Below are 16,457 nucleotides of genomic sequence, written 5' to 3' on the forward strand. Positions count from 1 at the left end.
TTACTTATTTTCTTTGATAATATATATATATTTTTTATTTACTTTTAAAATTTGACCATTTATATTTAATCGTATTTTTAATAAAATTTTTAAATATATAAATTTTAATAGTAATATTAAATTAAATATTATGTAGAATTGTTTTAAAAAAAATATTATGCAGAATTAAACTGTGTATAATTTAAAAGGCTCTAACCGGCATTAGACAAATTAAATAAAGTGGGAGAAAGAGTAGTTGCATCTGTGACATAGCAGTGATAATTTCACATACCCAATCGAACGTGTCGTAACCCATATCTGCCACAAGCTTAGTGCACCAAGTTTCCATCTTCCATAATTCTTTTTCCTTCTTACTTGTGAAAATGTTATTATCAACCTATTCATAAAAATAAACTGTTAATGTTATTACGCTACTTGATCATTTACAATTTTAAATTAAAGGAATATATGTATGTGAGTTAACGAACTAATAAAACATACATTAAAATTTCCTCAAAAAAAAAAAAAAAAAAAAAAACATACATTAAAATAAACATACCGAATTTTGTATTTGCTTTTCAATGTCACGGAACCAAGCATTTATTATACTATCCACTTTATTAGTGACTTCACTTATCTTCCTATCAATGTCAGGCACCAAATCTCTCACTGTCGAAACCCTTTCTGTCAACACTTTTTTTAACAAAGGAATTATGTTGTCTCCAATCTCAACTCGAGCATACATCCTTTGACTAATATCTAAACCTCTCATCAATAGCATGTCCATTGCATTACGGTGAACCATCCTTCCATTATGATCTAGCGAAACAATTATAGGCTCCCCTCCTATTTGGAATTCTGGAAAGAATTTCTCTTTAACAAATCGTACAAATCCTGGTGCTACTGATTTCTGTACATTTTTCACTGAGAGTAATTTTTCTTTATTTACCAAACTTCTATATTGTTTTTTCATATGTTTAATATCCCATAATATAGGAGAGTCTAATATGGGAATCCAAAGCACATGCAATTTAGTTCTTCTCTGTATGTATCTAAGTAATAAAATCAAGTACTTGTCAATATTAAGACTTGACGATATTAACAATAGCAAGCTCTTATTCTTCAACAAACGTAACTCCACCTGCAATTCAACATTTTATATATATTATTTTATATTTACAATTAACATAACCAATATATAAGTAAACTGGACGTACATTGTACTTAATTAGCTTAGCAATCAAAAGTAGAAATTATTAATTGTTCAAATTTATGGCTAAGTGAGTAAGCTCGCTCATACCATTTTGTTGCGAGCACCATGATATATGAGTTTCTGTTTCCCACCTTTCTTGACATTGAATACTAACTTCAAAACATCCAAATTAGAAGAAGTAGTGGAGAAGGGGATTATTCGATTCTCATCAAAGAATGCATCACATAATGCATTGTAAGAATCCACTTCTCTCTTTTTTTCTGCATATATCAATTCAAGTACTCATTAATTTAAACTCATTGTAAGTAATAATAATAACTTTAATTAATGTCCTATACTTGAATTTATTAAATCTAACCTAGCATTGGACGACAATTGGAGATTACGTCTTTAATTTTGATGGTTAAACTGGACAGTTGTGTTTCGCCACTTATTAAACACCTACAATAATGACAACACAATATTTATACATACTGATTATATATTGTATAGTGAAAATAAATCTTACCCTGAATGTATACTCATAAGGCTAGAAGTGAAATAAGATGCATAAGTAAGGATACTTGTGACGATCCAATAGCAACCAATCGGTATGATTGGTGATAAATTGTGAGAGGATGATTGTGCAAGCTCAATAATATGCTCAGTCAAATGTAGGATTGATTTCATAAAATGTGCATCCATTGGCAGAACTTGACTTTCACGCCCCTTGAGAATTGACAATTTGCCAGATAATCCCTTATTGTGACGGTGAACAAGGCTGAATTCTCCAAAATTGAGGGAGAAAGCTGCCAGCATAATCAAAAGCTTGCTTTCCCAGGAAAATGTGGACAACATTCTTAGAAAATATATTACCATTGAGTGTAGATTCACATTATTTAGACACATCAATGACATCTGAATAAAGAAAGAAAAATTTTAAACTATTAAAATTATTATACGTAAACTACATATTACATCATGAACTCATGATACTATTTTACCAAGACTCATGAAAATTAGGTATTCTGTAGAAAATTTATAACTAAACTATAGTATATGTGGAGAATAATAATTACACATTTATAAAGTTAACTATTATAACATATATATACGATTGGCATATTATAATTTGACTAGAAAAATTAAGGAAAACAATTATCTCTTAATTTTTCCTCAAATTAATTAGAGAATTACCTCGGAGGAAAACCGCTTTAATTGATAGGGAAGTTCCATGTCAATTTGCTCCTCATCATTATAATTTTTGTCACCAATAGAGTCTTCCTCTTCAGATTTTTCGCCATTAAAGTCATCTTCATCAGATTTGTCACCATTAGAGTTTTCCTCATCCGACTTCTGGCCATTAGAGTCATCAATGCTTTCTCCAATCTAAATATCATCCAACGAAATATATAGAGAAAACACAACAAACTCATTAAAACCCGATTAAGTAATCATGCATGAAATCCATATATAAATCATCCTGCGGAATGTTATTTATTTATTTTTTTTTTAATGATTTATAGTGAAACTATATTATGATCTGAGCAATTATTATATATTAATGACACTTAGATAGTGAGATATACAATGAATGTTTTTTTCCTGCAATCTATATATTCATCATATCAAAAGACTCTTGAGAAATCTATCTATATACTATATAATATAACATAAGAGTATAAATTCCCACCTTACAACCAAGTTCTTACCTTATTCAATATAACATATATCAAGATTTAAATAGTTAGAATTCCATAAAACATGAAAGCTATAGAGTCAATTCCTTTTTTGGTCCTACTGTTATAGGGGCATTTCTAATTTTAGTCCACCTTAATTTTTTTTGCCACTTTACAACCACTGTTATTGAATGTGTTCCACTTTTAGTCCACCGTTAATATTTCCGTCAAGAGGCCGTGTAATCCAAGGGTATTTTGGTCTTTTTATGTTTGTCTCTTCTCTTTTAATCCAGGCGCTTCGTCCTCCTCCTCCGATATTCGAAGATGGCTCTTCGAACAACGAGAATGGGAAGCCAAAGCAACATCTTTTCGTTCGTTCCAACATGGGCCGGCGAGGTTTCTTAGGTTTTAGGTTTAATGTTCTCATTTCTTTAGTCAAACATAGTCTTGGATGAGAAGAAATGTCAAAATACCCCTAGATTACACGACCTCTTGATGAAAATACTAACGGTGGGGCTAAAAGTGGAACACATTCAATAATAGTGGTTATAAAGTGGCAAAAAAAATTAAGCTGGACTAAAATTGGAAACGCCCCTATAACAGTAGGACCAAAAATGGAATTCACTCAAAGCTATATATACCATAAAACTTCTAACAAATACTTGTTATATATGTACTAGGACTTACTCTTACAAAATAAAACTTAAAGTTTAACATCAATGTACTCATAACTTTAAGTTTTATTTTGTACATTGATGTTAAACTTATATACTTATAGTATTTTTTCCCCCTCAATTATTTATGTAAGCACATTAGCTCCCTCAATTATTTTAAAAGTGGTGGTTTTTCCCCCTAATATATTAAATTGACATTTCTATCCTTAAAATAAACATTTTATTTATTTTACTTCTCCAACAAATTATTGTGTATATGTAGCAATGACCACGGTTCGGTTCGAACTGAACCGGACACTATAGCAATCGAATTAAAAGTTTTCGGTTATGATTCAGATCTAGAATCCAATATTTAGATTTCAATTTATTAAATTTATGAACCAAAAAAACTGAATCATAAACCGTGAACCGGCGGTTCCGGATCCGGTTCGCGATTTTGAACCGTCTTTATTTTAAATTTTATTTTATTTTTTATTTTAAAATAGTCTAAATTCAACAATAAATGTATTTTATTTTTTCAGTTCGGAACATGAACCGGCCATTTCGATTTGCGATTTTAATAAACTCTAAATATCGCGTTTTGGTTCTAAATTGTAATTGAAATATTTTGGTTTGGTTGCTATCGTATCTGCTTGGTTTGAACCAAATTATAGTAATAATTTGTTGGAGAAGAAAAATAAATAAAATATTTATTTTAAATATTTATTTTAAGGGTAAATATGTCCATTTAACATTTTAGGGAGGAAAAGAGCCACTTAAATAATTCAGGGGGAAAAAGTGCTATAAGTATATAACTCAGGGGGAAAAAGCGTCATTTTTCCTAAAACAAATTAAAGGAAATCAAGAATAGTTCACAAAATATTTAGGACATTAAACTTATAATTTTTTTCTTGCAACACACTCCAAATATAGAAGAAAAGTGAAAAGAGCTATTAGTGTTAATTAAGGAAATTAGCTGTTAGTGTGCAAACTTATGTGATCCTATCACCGTTTTATGCTTCTAATCATTTTCATGCCTTAGCATTGCTCACAGACTCACAGTGGGCTTATTGATCAGAGTGCAATTCAAGCTGCTTAAATAAAAGATAATGCAACTTTTAGACCAAAGTAGAGGGTGAGGAAAGAATATATAACTTTAATTTCTTTAAAGTAGAGGGTGAGGAAGAAGTTTTTGTAGGTGGAACTAAATAAAAAAAATTAAACAAAGTTGCTACTATTGTAAAACTTAACGAACCAAAAATAAGGCAAAAACTTGGGTGAGATCGTCTCACGAATTTTTGTCCGTGAGAAGGGTCAGGTCAAGATGAAAATATAATGTTTGTATGGAAAAATGTAATACTAATTAGGAATAAAGTCTTTGTTACTTATAAGGGAAAGTGTAATACTTTTAAAGAAAAATGTAATACATTTATATTTTGATTTAAAAATATTACATTTTTCGTGTTACATTTTCTCTTATAAGTAACAAATACTTTATTCTTAATTAGTATTATATTGTTCGTTCAGTATATATATTACATTTTCATCTTGACCCGATCCGTCTCACAAATAAGGATCCGTAAGACGGTCTCATCACATGATAAATACTCAAAAATAAAGAGTGACTCTCTTGTGAGGCTGTCACATGGATCCTTATTTGTGAGACGAATCAGATCAAGATGAAAAATGTAATACTTAAACTGAAGTTACTGAACAATGTAATACTAATCAGGAATAAAGTATTTGTTACTTATAAGGGAAATATCAAGGCTCATATAAAGGAAATCAAGATCATTCAACAAAACTTTAGAAATTAATATAAGAGCTCTTTTGTTTTAGCTTAGAACACACTCTAAATATAAAAGAAGAGTGAAAAGAAAAAGTGGTTCTGATTTTGTCTATTAGGGATTTACTTTAATTTTTACCATAAATTGTTAAGAGTGAATTAAGAAAGTGAACAGAATTTGAAGAAATTATTCTTGCTCACAATACAAGCATATATTCTAAATAAATAAAAAAAAAAGGAATAAGGGTCAAATAGGCCATCGAACTGCACATGATAAAACAATTAGGCCACTGAATAAAAAAAAATCAACAATTAGGTCCCTAAACTAATCGATTTCAAATAATTATTCCAATTTGAAGGTTTCCAACAGGTTAACAGGTCATCTCCCAAATTAATTATTCTTTAAAAAAATAAATATTAAAAATTAATTAGTTTTAAATTTAAAAAAAAAAAAAAAAAACTGGAATCCAGCCGAAGACTACCGTCTCCGGCCGGAACCAGTTTTTTTTTTATTTTTTATTTTTTATATTTTTTAGTTTAATTTAAAACTAATTAATTTTTAAAATTTAAATTTTAAAAAATAATTAATTTGGAAGGATGACTTGTTGGAAACCTTCAAATTGAAAAAATTGTTTGAAATTGATTAGTTTAGGGACCTAATTGTTGGTTTTTTAAGTTCAGTGGCCTAATTGTTTTATCGGGTGCAGTTCGATGGCCTATTTGACCCTTATTCCTAAAAAAAATGATGAAAGTGAATGTGTAACACATTTTCAAGTTATATCTAAAGTAAAATTTAAAAAACAAAAGAAAAAAAAAAAAAACAAAACAAACGAATGGCACTTATTATGGTATTATTAATTAGAATATATAATTATGAAAGAATTGCATGTCTGTACTTATTAACTTGTTATGTTATTATATCTGAGTTAATTTTTAAAATGATCGTTTGATTATTGTTATGTTATTTCATCACACTCACATAGTCACACCCTGACCTTACAAAATAGTGAATGGATAAATTACCGTAACTTAACTATCTCTAGGTAGAAGGACTAGTGCATGATGTATGTTCACAAGGAGTTCACCGCATTAGATTGGATGAAACTCACAAAGCCATTGACATCTAAAGAATTAATATGCAATGGTGTAAGGCGGAATGGAAATTCTACCTTAATTTGGGATCACCCCTGGCTCCAGGATGACCTCGACCTATGATCCAAACTGCGATGCCACCTCAACTCGCTGGAGCTGGAGTTACGGGATTAATTGACCAGAATACGGGTAAATGGGACTATCATTTACTCACTGATATTTTCCAACCAAATGATGTGCCTAAAATTATGAAGCTACTAATTTCCTTAGATTATGAGGATATATGGTATTCGCATGGGGATCCTAAGGGTTGCTATTCTGTTAAGAATGGTTACAGACGCGTTATTGGGGAATATGGAATTAATATAATTAAACAAAACATGAATTGCAGGTAAAAATAGTATCTGCCCATCGGACCCCTGAAATGATGTATTCCTATGCAGGTAATAATTGCTGGTGCTTGGGGTGCAGCCCACTTGCCTGGTCAGTACTCGATGAACTATGGTATGTATTTACTACAAACACTCCCTCGATCAACTTTTGAATTTATGACAACTAGACATGGTTGCTGCATTGACTCCATTACCAGTTATTGGAGTTCCAGTACGAGCTTCTGCTCTAGATGGAATGGACTCTCTATTATCTATTGTTCAGGTATTACAAATTCTGAAGTGGGGTTTTATCTCCATTTGATTCAAACATGTCACGTATACATGACTGGAGTATTACTTGATGAAGAGATATCTCATTTTCTCTTGAGAAATAATGCAAAATTGAAATCTACTTGAAAAGGCAAAACTTTGCATGTACTTAATAAATATACGAGCTTTATCAATAACGTCTTAGATTAATATGTTAGTATTTAGGTGAGATGAATTATATGCAATAGTGTAGTGCCAAAGTGCACGTGAGTAGTGGTGCTAGGGGCTTGAGAAACTACAAAGGAAGTGTAACTCTGAATACGAGTTTGATTTTAATCAATAATCGTTTGGTTAAGTTTATAACACAAAGTATTTTTTTAGTGCGGTGTACCTCTTGTGTAGTTTGTAAGTTATTATATAGAAATAGTGTAGCGGTACTGTAGCTGACGAGTTATTATATAAAAATAGAGTTAATCTAGTACACATTTTTAAGTAATACAAAATTATGGAGTAGTGGTAAGTTTTTCTCATTACCTAGAAAAATGTAACTTTGTTATAACTAAATGTACTTTTTATTGGAAAAGCTTATGATGTATAGAGTATGATGGTCACATTGCATCATAACATCAAATTTAGCATGATACAACTTTATAAAGTTAATTACATTTTTGTTCTAGTCTAGATTTATAAGTGACAATTCACTTTTAGTCTTTTTTTTTTCAAATACATCCTCATTGATCTTGGTATTATTTTGACATGATCATTTTGGTCCTTCGTCAACAAAATCATTGAAATTTCGACAATGGTATTTCAATTTTCTTTATATATATATACATATATATATATATATATATATATATATATATATATATATATATATATATATATATATATATATATATATATATACAAAAATAGGTTGGCTTGCTATATTTTTATTTTTATTTTTATTTTAAAAATTATAATTGAAGACCTAAATGCCTTCACGACTATATGAGAAGTAATAGCGGCACAAGATCTAGACCTATGTGTGTGTGTGCACACACGTACGTGTACTTTGATTGCAAGACTTCCTTTTTCATTTTTTCATTTTACATTCTCTGCATTTGCAGAACTAATAGGCCTAGGGTTCATGTACATAGCTTTAGATCAGATGTTAGATCTTGCGAATCACTATAACTCTACCGGGACCCCATAATGTCCATGGCCTCAATTTAATTGAATTATTATCATTGAAAAATGCTTCCTATCCGAATGAGAAGCCATACAATTTAACACAATATAATGAGAAACCAAATAAACTGATGACTCAGCATAAAAAATTAAACCTCTATTACAAATGATATGATGTTGGTAACAAATTAAAAAAAACTGTCATATGCATATGCAAATACATCAAGTGTCATCAATATCAAACTAATTAAGTACATCCTAATCAGAATCCTCGTCATCATCATGGCCGTGGCAGCACTTGAAAGTGACAAACTTTTGCATACAATGACAACAGTGGGGGCATTTTACATTCTCTGGGGCACTGTCAAAATTAGATGGGCATTTAAGAGCACATTGATGATGATGTAGTGAAGTATAGGTAGAATCAAGCATCTCATCATAATGATCTTTGAATGCTTGGTCAAAGCCTTTAGCTATTGCATTCTCCTTCCATTTCTCATATTCATTCATGACTTTCAACATTTTATCTCCTTGGTCACATACAACTATCTTGTCCCCTTTGCATAGCATAGCCCATTCGTTAACTGCTAAATCATTAGCTTCATAGGCTAGCAGCTTTTTTAGTCTTCCCAAAATTTCATCACACTCTTCATCGTCATGAGTCTCTTCTACGAATTTAATCCTTGACACGAATATGATTCGAAGTCGTGTCCAAAAAAGCCATGACAATTCAGCACCACTGACTACTTTGGAATCCTTGTCTTCCTTAATCATTGATGCTACTTTCATGTTACTACCAACGTAGTGCATCTTAATTTTTGATTGTGGGTTAAACTGAGTTGCTAACATTACCTTGGACTCAAATGTTTTAACCCATTGTATGTCATGCCCACCAATTAAAAAAATGCACCTGTTCTCCTTAACCTGATAAATCCTGACAAGTTAGTACTATATAAAATTACTAATGGTATAAAATTTTAAAAATATAAAATTGTGCAACCAGTCGTTGATTTTATTATTAATTTTATATTTTTATATTTTTATTTTTATTTCTTGGTTAAAAAATTCACAACTATTGTGATATTTAGAAAGTTACAGATGAATAGGATCAAAATTTATTTCAAACATTTCTCTAGAATCCCCCAAGTACAGTGTAAAGGAGAATGACATGTAAATTCATCAGTTAAGCAAACTTTTTCTTCTTTATTTTTTTTTTAATAATATACTTTTTAAATTTTAAATTTGACCATATATGTTCAAAAATATTTTAATAAAAATTTTAAATATGTAATATACTAATATTAAATTAAATATTATGCAAAATTAAACTGTATATAATTTAAAAGGTTCTAACCGGCATTAGACAAATTAAATAAAGTGGGAGAAATTAAAGAGTAGTTGCATTTGTGACATAGCAGTGATGAAGTTGGACATACCCACTTTGATAATCTGTAACCCGAATCTACCACAAGCTTAGTGCACCAAGTGTCTATCTTCCATAAATCTTTTTCCTTCTTACTTGTGAAAATGTTACTATCAACCTGTTCATAAAAATATGCTGTTAATATTATCACGTTATTCGATCATTTACAATAATTTTAAATTGAAGAAATATATGTATGTGAGTTAAGGAACTAATAAAATATTCACTAAAATAAATATACCGGATTTTGTATTTGCTTTTCAATGTCACCCAACCAATCATTTATTATACCATCCACTTTATTAGCGACTTCGCTTATCCTCCTATCAATGCCAGGCACCAAATCTCTCACCGTCGAAACCCTTTCTGTCAAAATTTTTTGTAATAAAGGAATTACGCTATCTCCAATCTTAACTCCACCAGACATCCTTTCACAAATATTTAAACCTCTCATCAATACCATGTGCATTGCATTACGGTGAACCATCCTTCCATTATGATCTAGTGAAACAATTATAGGCTCACTTCCTATTTGGAATTCTGGAAAGAATTTCTCTTTAACAAACCGTACAAATCCTGGTGCAACTGATTCCTGTACATTTCTCACTAAGAGTATTTCTGCTTCATTTACTAAACTTTCATATCGTTCTTCCATATGTTTAATATCCCATAATGTAGAAGAGTCTAATATCGGAATCCAAAGTACATACAATTGAGTAATCTCATGTATGACACCAAGTAATAAAATCAAGTACTTGTCAATGTCAAGACTTGACGACATTAATAGTAGCAAGCTCTTATTCTTCAAAAAACGTAATTCTACCTGCAATTCAGTATTTCATATATGTTATTTTATATTTGCAATTAACATAACCAATAATCAAATTGGACGTACACATTGCATGCAGTACTTAATTAGCAATCAAAAGAATTGAAATTATTAATTGAGTAAGCTCATACCATTTTTCTGCTATCACCATCATATATGAGTTTCTGTTTCCCACCTTTCTTGGCATTGAATACTAACTTCAAAACATCCAAATTAGAAGAAGTGGAGGCAATTGGATTATCATCAAAGAATGCATGACATAATGCATTGTAAGTATCCACTTCTATCTTTTCTTCTGCATATATCAATTCAAGTACTCATTAATTATTTAAACTCACTGCAAGTAATAATAACTTTAATTTCGGCCTTGAATTTATTAAACCTAACCTAGTATCGGGCAGCATTCGGAGATTATGTCTTTGATTTTGACATTTAAACTAGAAAGTTGTGTTTCTTCAGCTATAAAACACCTACAATAATAACGAAAACAATAATGACAAACACTATGTTCATACATATTGATTATATATTTATAATCAAAGTTTATCTGATCTATACAAACTCAATAATTAACATTTTGGGAAAATACACCTTATCTAAGTTATTTAAAACATATAATAATGAATTGTATAGTGAAATTAAATCTTACCTTGAATGCATACTCATAAGGCGAGAAGTGAAATAGGATGCATAAGTAAGAATACTCGTGATGATCCAATAGCAACCAATCGGTATGATTGGTGATGAATTATGAGAGGATGATTGCGCAAGTTCAACAATATACTCAGTCAAATGTAATATTGATTTGATTAAATCAGTATCCACCGGCAGAAGTTGACTTTCATGCCCCATGAGAATTGCCAATTTGCCGGATAATCCCTTGTGACGATGAAGAATGCTAAATTCTCCAAAATAGAGGGAGAAAGATGCCAGCATAATCAAAAGCTTGCCATCCCAGGAAAATGTGGACAACATTTTCAGAAAATATACTACAATCGAGTGTCGATCCACATTTTTTGAACACATCAATGACATCTGAAAATTTTAAAATTATTAAAAATTCTTTACGTAATAAACTACTTATTGCATCATAAAATCATGATACTATTTTACAAAGATTCATGAAAATTAGGTATTTGCTATAAAATTTTCTAATTAAATTATAGTATGCGGAGAATAATTGCACATTTATAAAGTTACTATTATACCACATATATATAATTGACCTATTGTAATCTGATTGAAAAATTTAAGAAAAACAAATACGGAGTATCTTTTAATTTTTTTCTTCAAATTAGAGAATTACCTCAGAGGAAAAGTGTTTTAATTGATAGGGAAGTTCCATGTCTTTAGCATATTCCTCCTCAGTGTCAAATTCCTTATCATCATCCACTACTGGAAATTCTGAAATTTCCGACCACCTGAAAATGATCTTAAATTAAGTTGATACCAAAAAGTCCAAAAAATGGTCGGAAATAGCAACAAAGGTTTTTCCGAATATCAAAAGTGGTCGGAAAAAGACTTTCAACTTGATTTAAGATCACTTTCAGGTGGTCGGAAATTTCAGAATTTCCAATAGCGATCAAACCTTTTTTTACTGTCAGATCCCTCCTCATTAGACTTTTTGTCATCATCAGACTCGTCGCTATTTGAGTCTCCCTCATCAGACTTGTCGCCATTAGAGTCTTCTTCATCAAACTTGTGGCCATTAGAGTCTTCCTCATCAGACTTGTCACCATTAGAGTCTTCCTTATCAGATTTGTCACCATTAGACTCTTCATTATCAGAATCTTCATCTTCATCAATGCTATCTCCAATCTAAATCATATATCATCCAACGAAATATATAGACCAAAACATAACAAACTCATTAAAATCCAATTAAGTTATCATGCAAGAAATCCGGTCCATATACAAATCATCCTGCGGAATGTTATTTGTTTATTTTATTTTAGTGATTATAGTGAAACTATATTATGAGCAATTATTATTTATTAATGGCACTTAAATATATAGTTAGATATACAATGAATGTTTTTGTCCTACAATCTTTTCATCAAAGTACTCTTTAGAAATTTATATAATATATACTAAAACATAGAGTAGAATAAATATAATTCCCACCTAATAACTTGAAGTTTAACATAAATGTAAATTAATAGTAAATACACAAACCGTAGTAGGATAGAGAATGCTCTTCACCAAATCGAAGATAACATTAATTTTAAAAAAAAAATTGCCATCTGGATCATGTGTACTCATAACTTCTTCCAAGATAACACTTTCATTAATGTCTGAAACTGCCATCTTTGATAGAGAGAAAGGTTGGGTTGTCTATTTACTAGGGTAAGGAGAGCTTGCAGGATTTAGGCCGGGAAAGAAAAGAGAAAATGTTGCTGGTTTGTGAATAAATTGTGTAGCTAACCTCTTATATTTATAGCATTAAAAATGAAATAGGATGAAAAGGGACAATTCTTTGCTTCAATTGTGAGCAAATAAGTGGAATCATTTAAATTGCTTTAACTATATAGTATGGTGAGTATATATAGATGCCAAATTTAATTAATAAGTATATACCATATATTTTGATATTTAATATGATAAAGAATAAAATATTTTACCTTTCCCTCCCAGAAGTAAAATACTATCTAACTAATATCAATGATCATATAAAACAAATTAAAGGAAATCAAGAATAGTTCACAAAATATTTAGGACATTAAAGTTATATTTTTTTTTCTTGCAACACACTCCAAATATAAAAGAAAAGTGAAAGGAGCTATTAGTGTTAATTAAGGAAATTAGCTGTTAGTGTGCAAACTTATGTGATCCTATCACCGTTTTATGCTTCTAATCATTTTCATGCCTTAGCATTGCTCACAGACTCCGCAAATTATGCCATGGAATCGTCTTCACCGAGAATGGTGAACACAAGACAAAACGACGTCGTTTTTAGGCCAAAAAAAAAAAAAAATTCGCGGATGTGGAGTTAACGGCGCTCGTTTGATCAAATTATGAATTTTCTGTTATGAGATTATGAATTTTATGAAAATTCATAATCTCATAACAGAAAATTCATAATCGCATAACAAAAAATTCATAATCTCACAACTGAAAATTCATAATCTCATAACAGAAAATTCATAATCTTATAACAGAAAATTCATAATCTCATGGTTCCAAAGTGAATGTGTAGGCATGGTTCCAAAGTGAATGTGCAGGCATGGATTCATAATTTATGAATGTCCGTGATTTCGGACGGGAATATGTAGGCATGGTTCCAAAGTGAATGTGCAGGCATGAATTCATAATTTATGAATGTCCGAAATTATGGATGTACAGAAAATTCATAATCTCATAACAGAAAATTCATAATCGCATAACAGAAAATTCATAATCTCATAACTGAAAATTCATAATCTCATGGTTCCAAAGTGAATGTGTAGGCATGGTTCCAAAGTGAATGTGCAGCCATGGATTCATAATTTATGAATGTCCGTGATTTCGGACGGGAATGTGTAGGCATGGTTCCAAAGTGAATGTGCAGGCATGAATTCATAATTTATGAATGTCCGAAATCTTTGTTCACCTCAAATTAAAGTGAAACCGCAAAATGTGAAAATAAAGAAGAAAAGTCACGCAATTAATTAAAAAATAAAAAAAAAAAGATAACGGTGTATTAACACCGTTAGAACCGTGTTCACCATGAATGGTGAACACGGTTCCATGGCATAACGTCTGCACAGACTCACAGTGGGCTTATTGATCAGAGTGCAATTCAAGCCTGCTTAAATAAAAGATAATGCAACTTTTAGACCAAAGTAGAGGGTGAGGAAAGAATATATATCTTTAATTTCTTTAAAGTAGAGGGTGAGGAAGAAGTTTTTGTAGGTGGAACTAAGTAAAAAAAATTAAACAAAGTTGCTACTATTGTAAAACTTAACGAACCAAAAATAAGGCAAAAACTTGGGTGAGATCGTCTCACGAATTTTTGTCTGTGAGAAGGATCAGGTCAAGATGAAAATGTAATGTGTGTATGGAAAAATGTAATACTAATTAGGAATAAAGTGTTTGTTACTTATAAGGGAAAGTGTAATACTTAAATAAAAATGTAATACATTTATATTTTGATTTAAAAGTATTACATTTTTCGTGTTACATTTTCTCTTATAAGTAACAAATACTTTATTCTTAATTAGTATTACATTGTTCGTTCAGTATATATATTACATTTTCATCTTGACCCGATCCGTCTCACAAATAAGGATCCGTAAGACGGTCTCATCACATGATAAATACTCAAAAATAAAGAGTGACTCTCTTGTGAGACTGTCACATGGATCCTTATTTGTGAGACGAATCAGATCAAGATGAAAAATGTAATACTTAAATTGAAGTTACTGAACAATGTAATACTAATCAGGAATAAAGTATTTGTTACTTAGGGAAATATCAAGGCTCATATAAAGGAAATCAAGATCATTCAACAAAACTTTAGAAAATATTATAAGAGCTCTTTTGTTTTAGCTTAGAACACACTCTAAATATAAAAGAAGAGTGAAAAGAAAATGCGGTTCTGATTTTGTCTATTAGGGATTTACTTTAATTTTTACCATAAATTGTTAAGAGTGAATTAAGAAAGTGAACAGAATTTGAAGAAATTATTCTTGCTCACAATGCAAGCATATATTCTAAATATAAAAAAATGATAAAAGTGAATGTGTAACACATTTTCAAGTTATATCTAAAGTAAAATTTAAAAAACAAAAGAAAAAAAAAAAACAAAACAAAACAAACGAATGGCACTTATTATGGTATTAATTAGAATATATAATTATGAAAGAATTGCATGTCTGTACTTATTAACTTGTTATGTTATTATATCTGAGTTAATTTTTAAAATGATCGTTTGATTATTGTTATGTTATTTCATCACACTCACATAGTCACACCCTGACCTTACAAGATAATGAATTGATAAATTACCGTAACTTAACTATCCCTAGGTAGAAGGACTAGTGCATGATGTATGTTCACAAGGAGTTCACCGCATTAGATTGGATGAAACTCACACAACCATTGACATCTAAAGAATTAATATGCAATGGTGTAAGGCAGAATGGAAATTCTACCTTAATTTGGGATCACCCCTGGCTCCAGGATGACCTCGACCCTATGATCCAAACTGCGATGCCACCTCAACTCGCTGGAGCTAGAGTTGCGGGATTAATTGACCAGAATACGGGTAAATGGGACTATCATTTACTCACAAACACTCGATCAACTTTTTGAATTTATGACAACTAGGCATGGTTGCTGCATTGATTCCATTACTAGTTATTGGAGTTCCAGTACGAGCTTCTGCTCTAGATGGAATGGACTCTCTCGAGAAATAATGCAAAATTGAAATCTACTTGAGAAGGCAAAACTTTGCATGTACTTAATAAATATACAAGCTTTATCAATAACAACGTCTCAGATTAATATGTTAGTATTTAGGTGAGATGAATTATATGCAATAGTGTAGTGCCAAAGTGCACGTGAGTAGTGGTGCTAGGGGCTTGAGAAACTACAAAGGAAGTGTAACTCTGAATACGAGTTTGATTTTAATCAATAATCGTTTGGTTAAGTTTATAACACAAAGTATTTTTTTAGTGTGGTGTACCTCTTGTGTAGTTTGTAAGTTATTATACAGAAATAGTGTAATTGTACTGTAGCTGACGAGTTATTATATAGAAATAGAGTTAATCTAGTACACATTTTTAAGTAATACAAAATTATGGAGTAGTGGTAAGTTTTTCTCATTACCTAGAAAAATGTAACTTTGTTATAAATAAATGTACTTTTTATTGGAAAAGCTTATGATGTATAGAGTATGATGGCCACATTGCATCATAACATCAAATTTAGCATGATACAACTTTATAAAGTTAATTACATTTTTGTTCTAGTCTAGATTTATAAGTGACAATTCACTTTTAGTCTTTCTTTTTCAAATACATCCTCATTG

The 16,457-nt window shown here is 30.5% G+C and overlaps 1 protein-coding gene across 1 annotated transcript; it reads right to left on the reverse strand.

The window, feature by feature from the left end:
* Positions 1-8,331: 8,331 nt before the first annotated feature.
* LOC109160076 (protein SIEVE ELEMENT OCCLUSION B-like) lies at positions 8,332-12,838 on the reverse strand. The gene is made up of 9 exons (XM_019308211.1): positions 12,623-12,838; positions 12,036-12,265; positions 11,754-11,868; positions 11,097-11,482; positions 10,835-10,917; positions 10,579-10,742; positions 9,860-10,441; positions 9,632-9,736; positions 8,332-9,119 (listed from the first exon to the last, which is right to left on the reverse strand). The coding sequence occupies exons 1-9, from the start codon at positions 12,752-12,754 to the stop codon at positions 8,454-8,456; spliced, it is 2,463 nt and encodes an 820-aa protein (XP_019163756.1). The 5' UTR covers positions 12,755-12,838; the 3' UTR covers positions 8,332-8,453.
* Positions 12,839-16,457: the final 3,619 nt, after the last annotated feature.

Source organism: Ipomoea nil, unplaced genomic scaffold, assembly GCF_001879475.1.
Source record: "Ipomoea nil cultivar Tokyo-kokei standard unplaced genomic scaffold, Asagao_1.1 scaffold2845, whole genome shotgun sequence".
In the NCBI taxonomy this organism is placed as follows: domain Eukaryota; kingdom Viridiplantae; phylum Streptophyta; class Magnoliopsida; order Solanales; family Convolvulaceae; genus Ipomoea; species Ipomoea nil.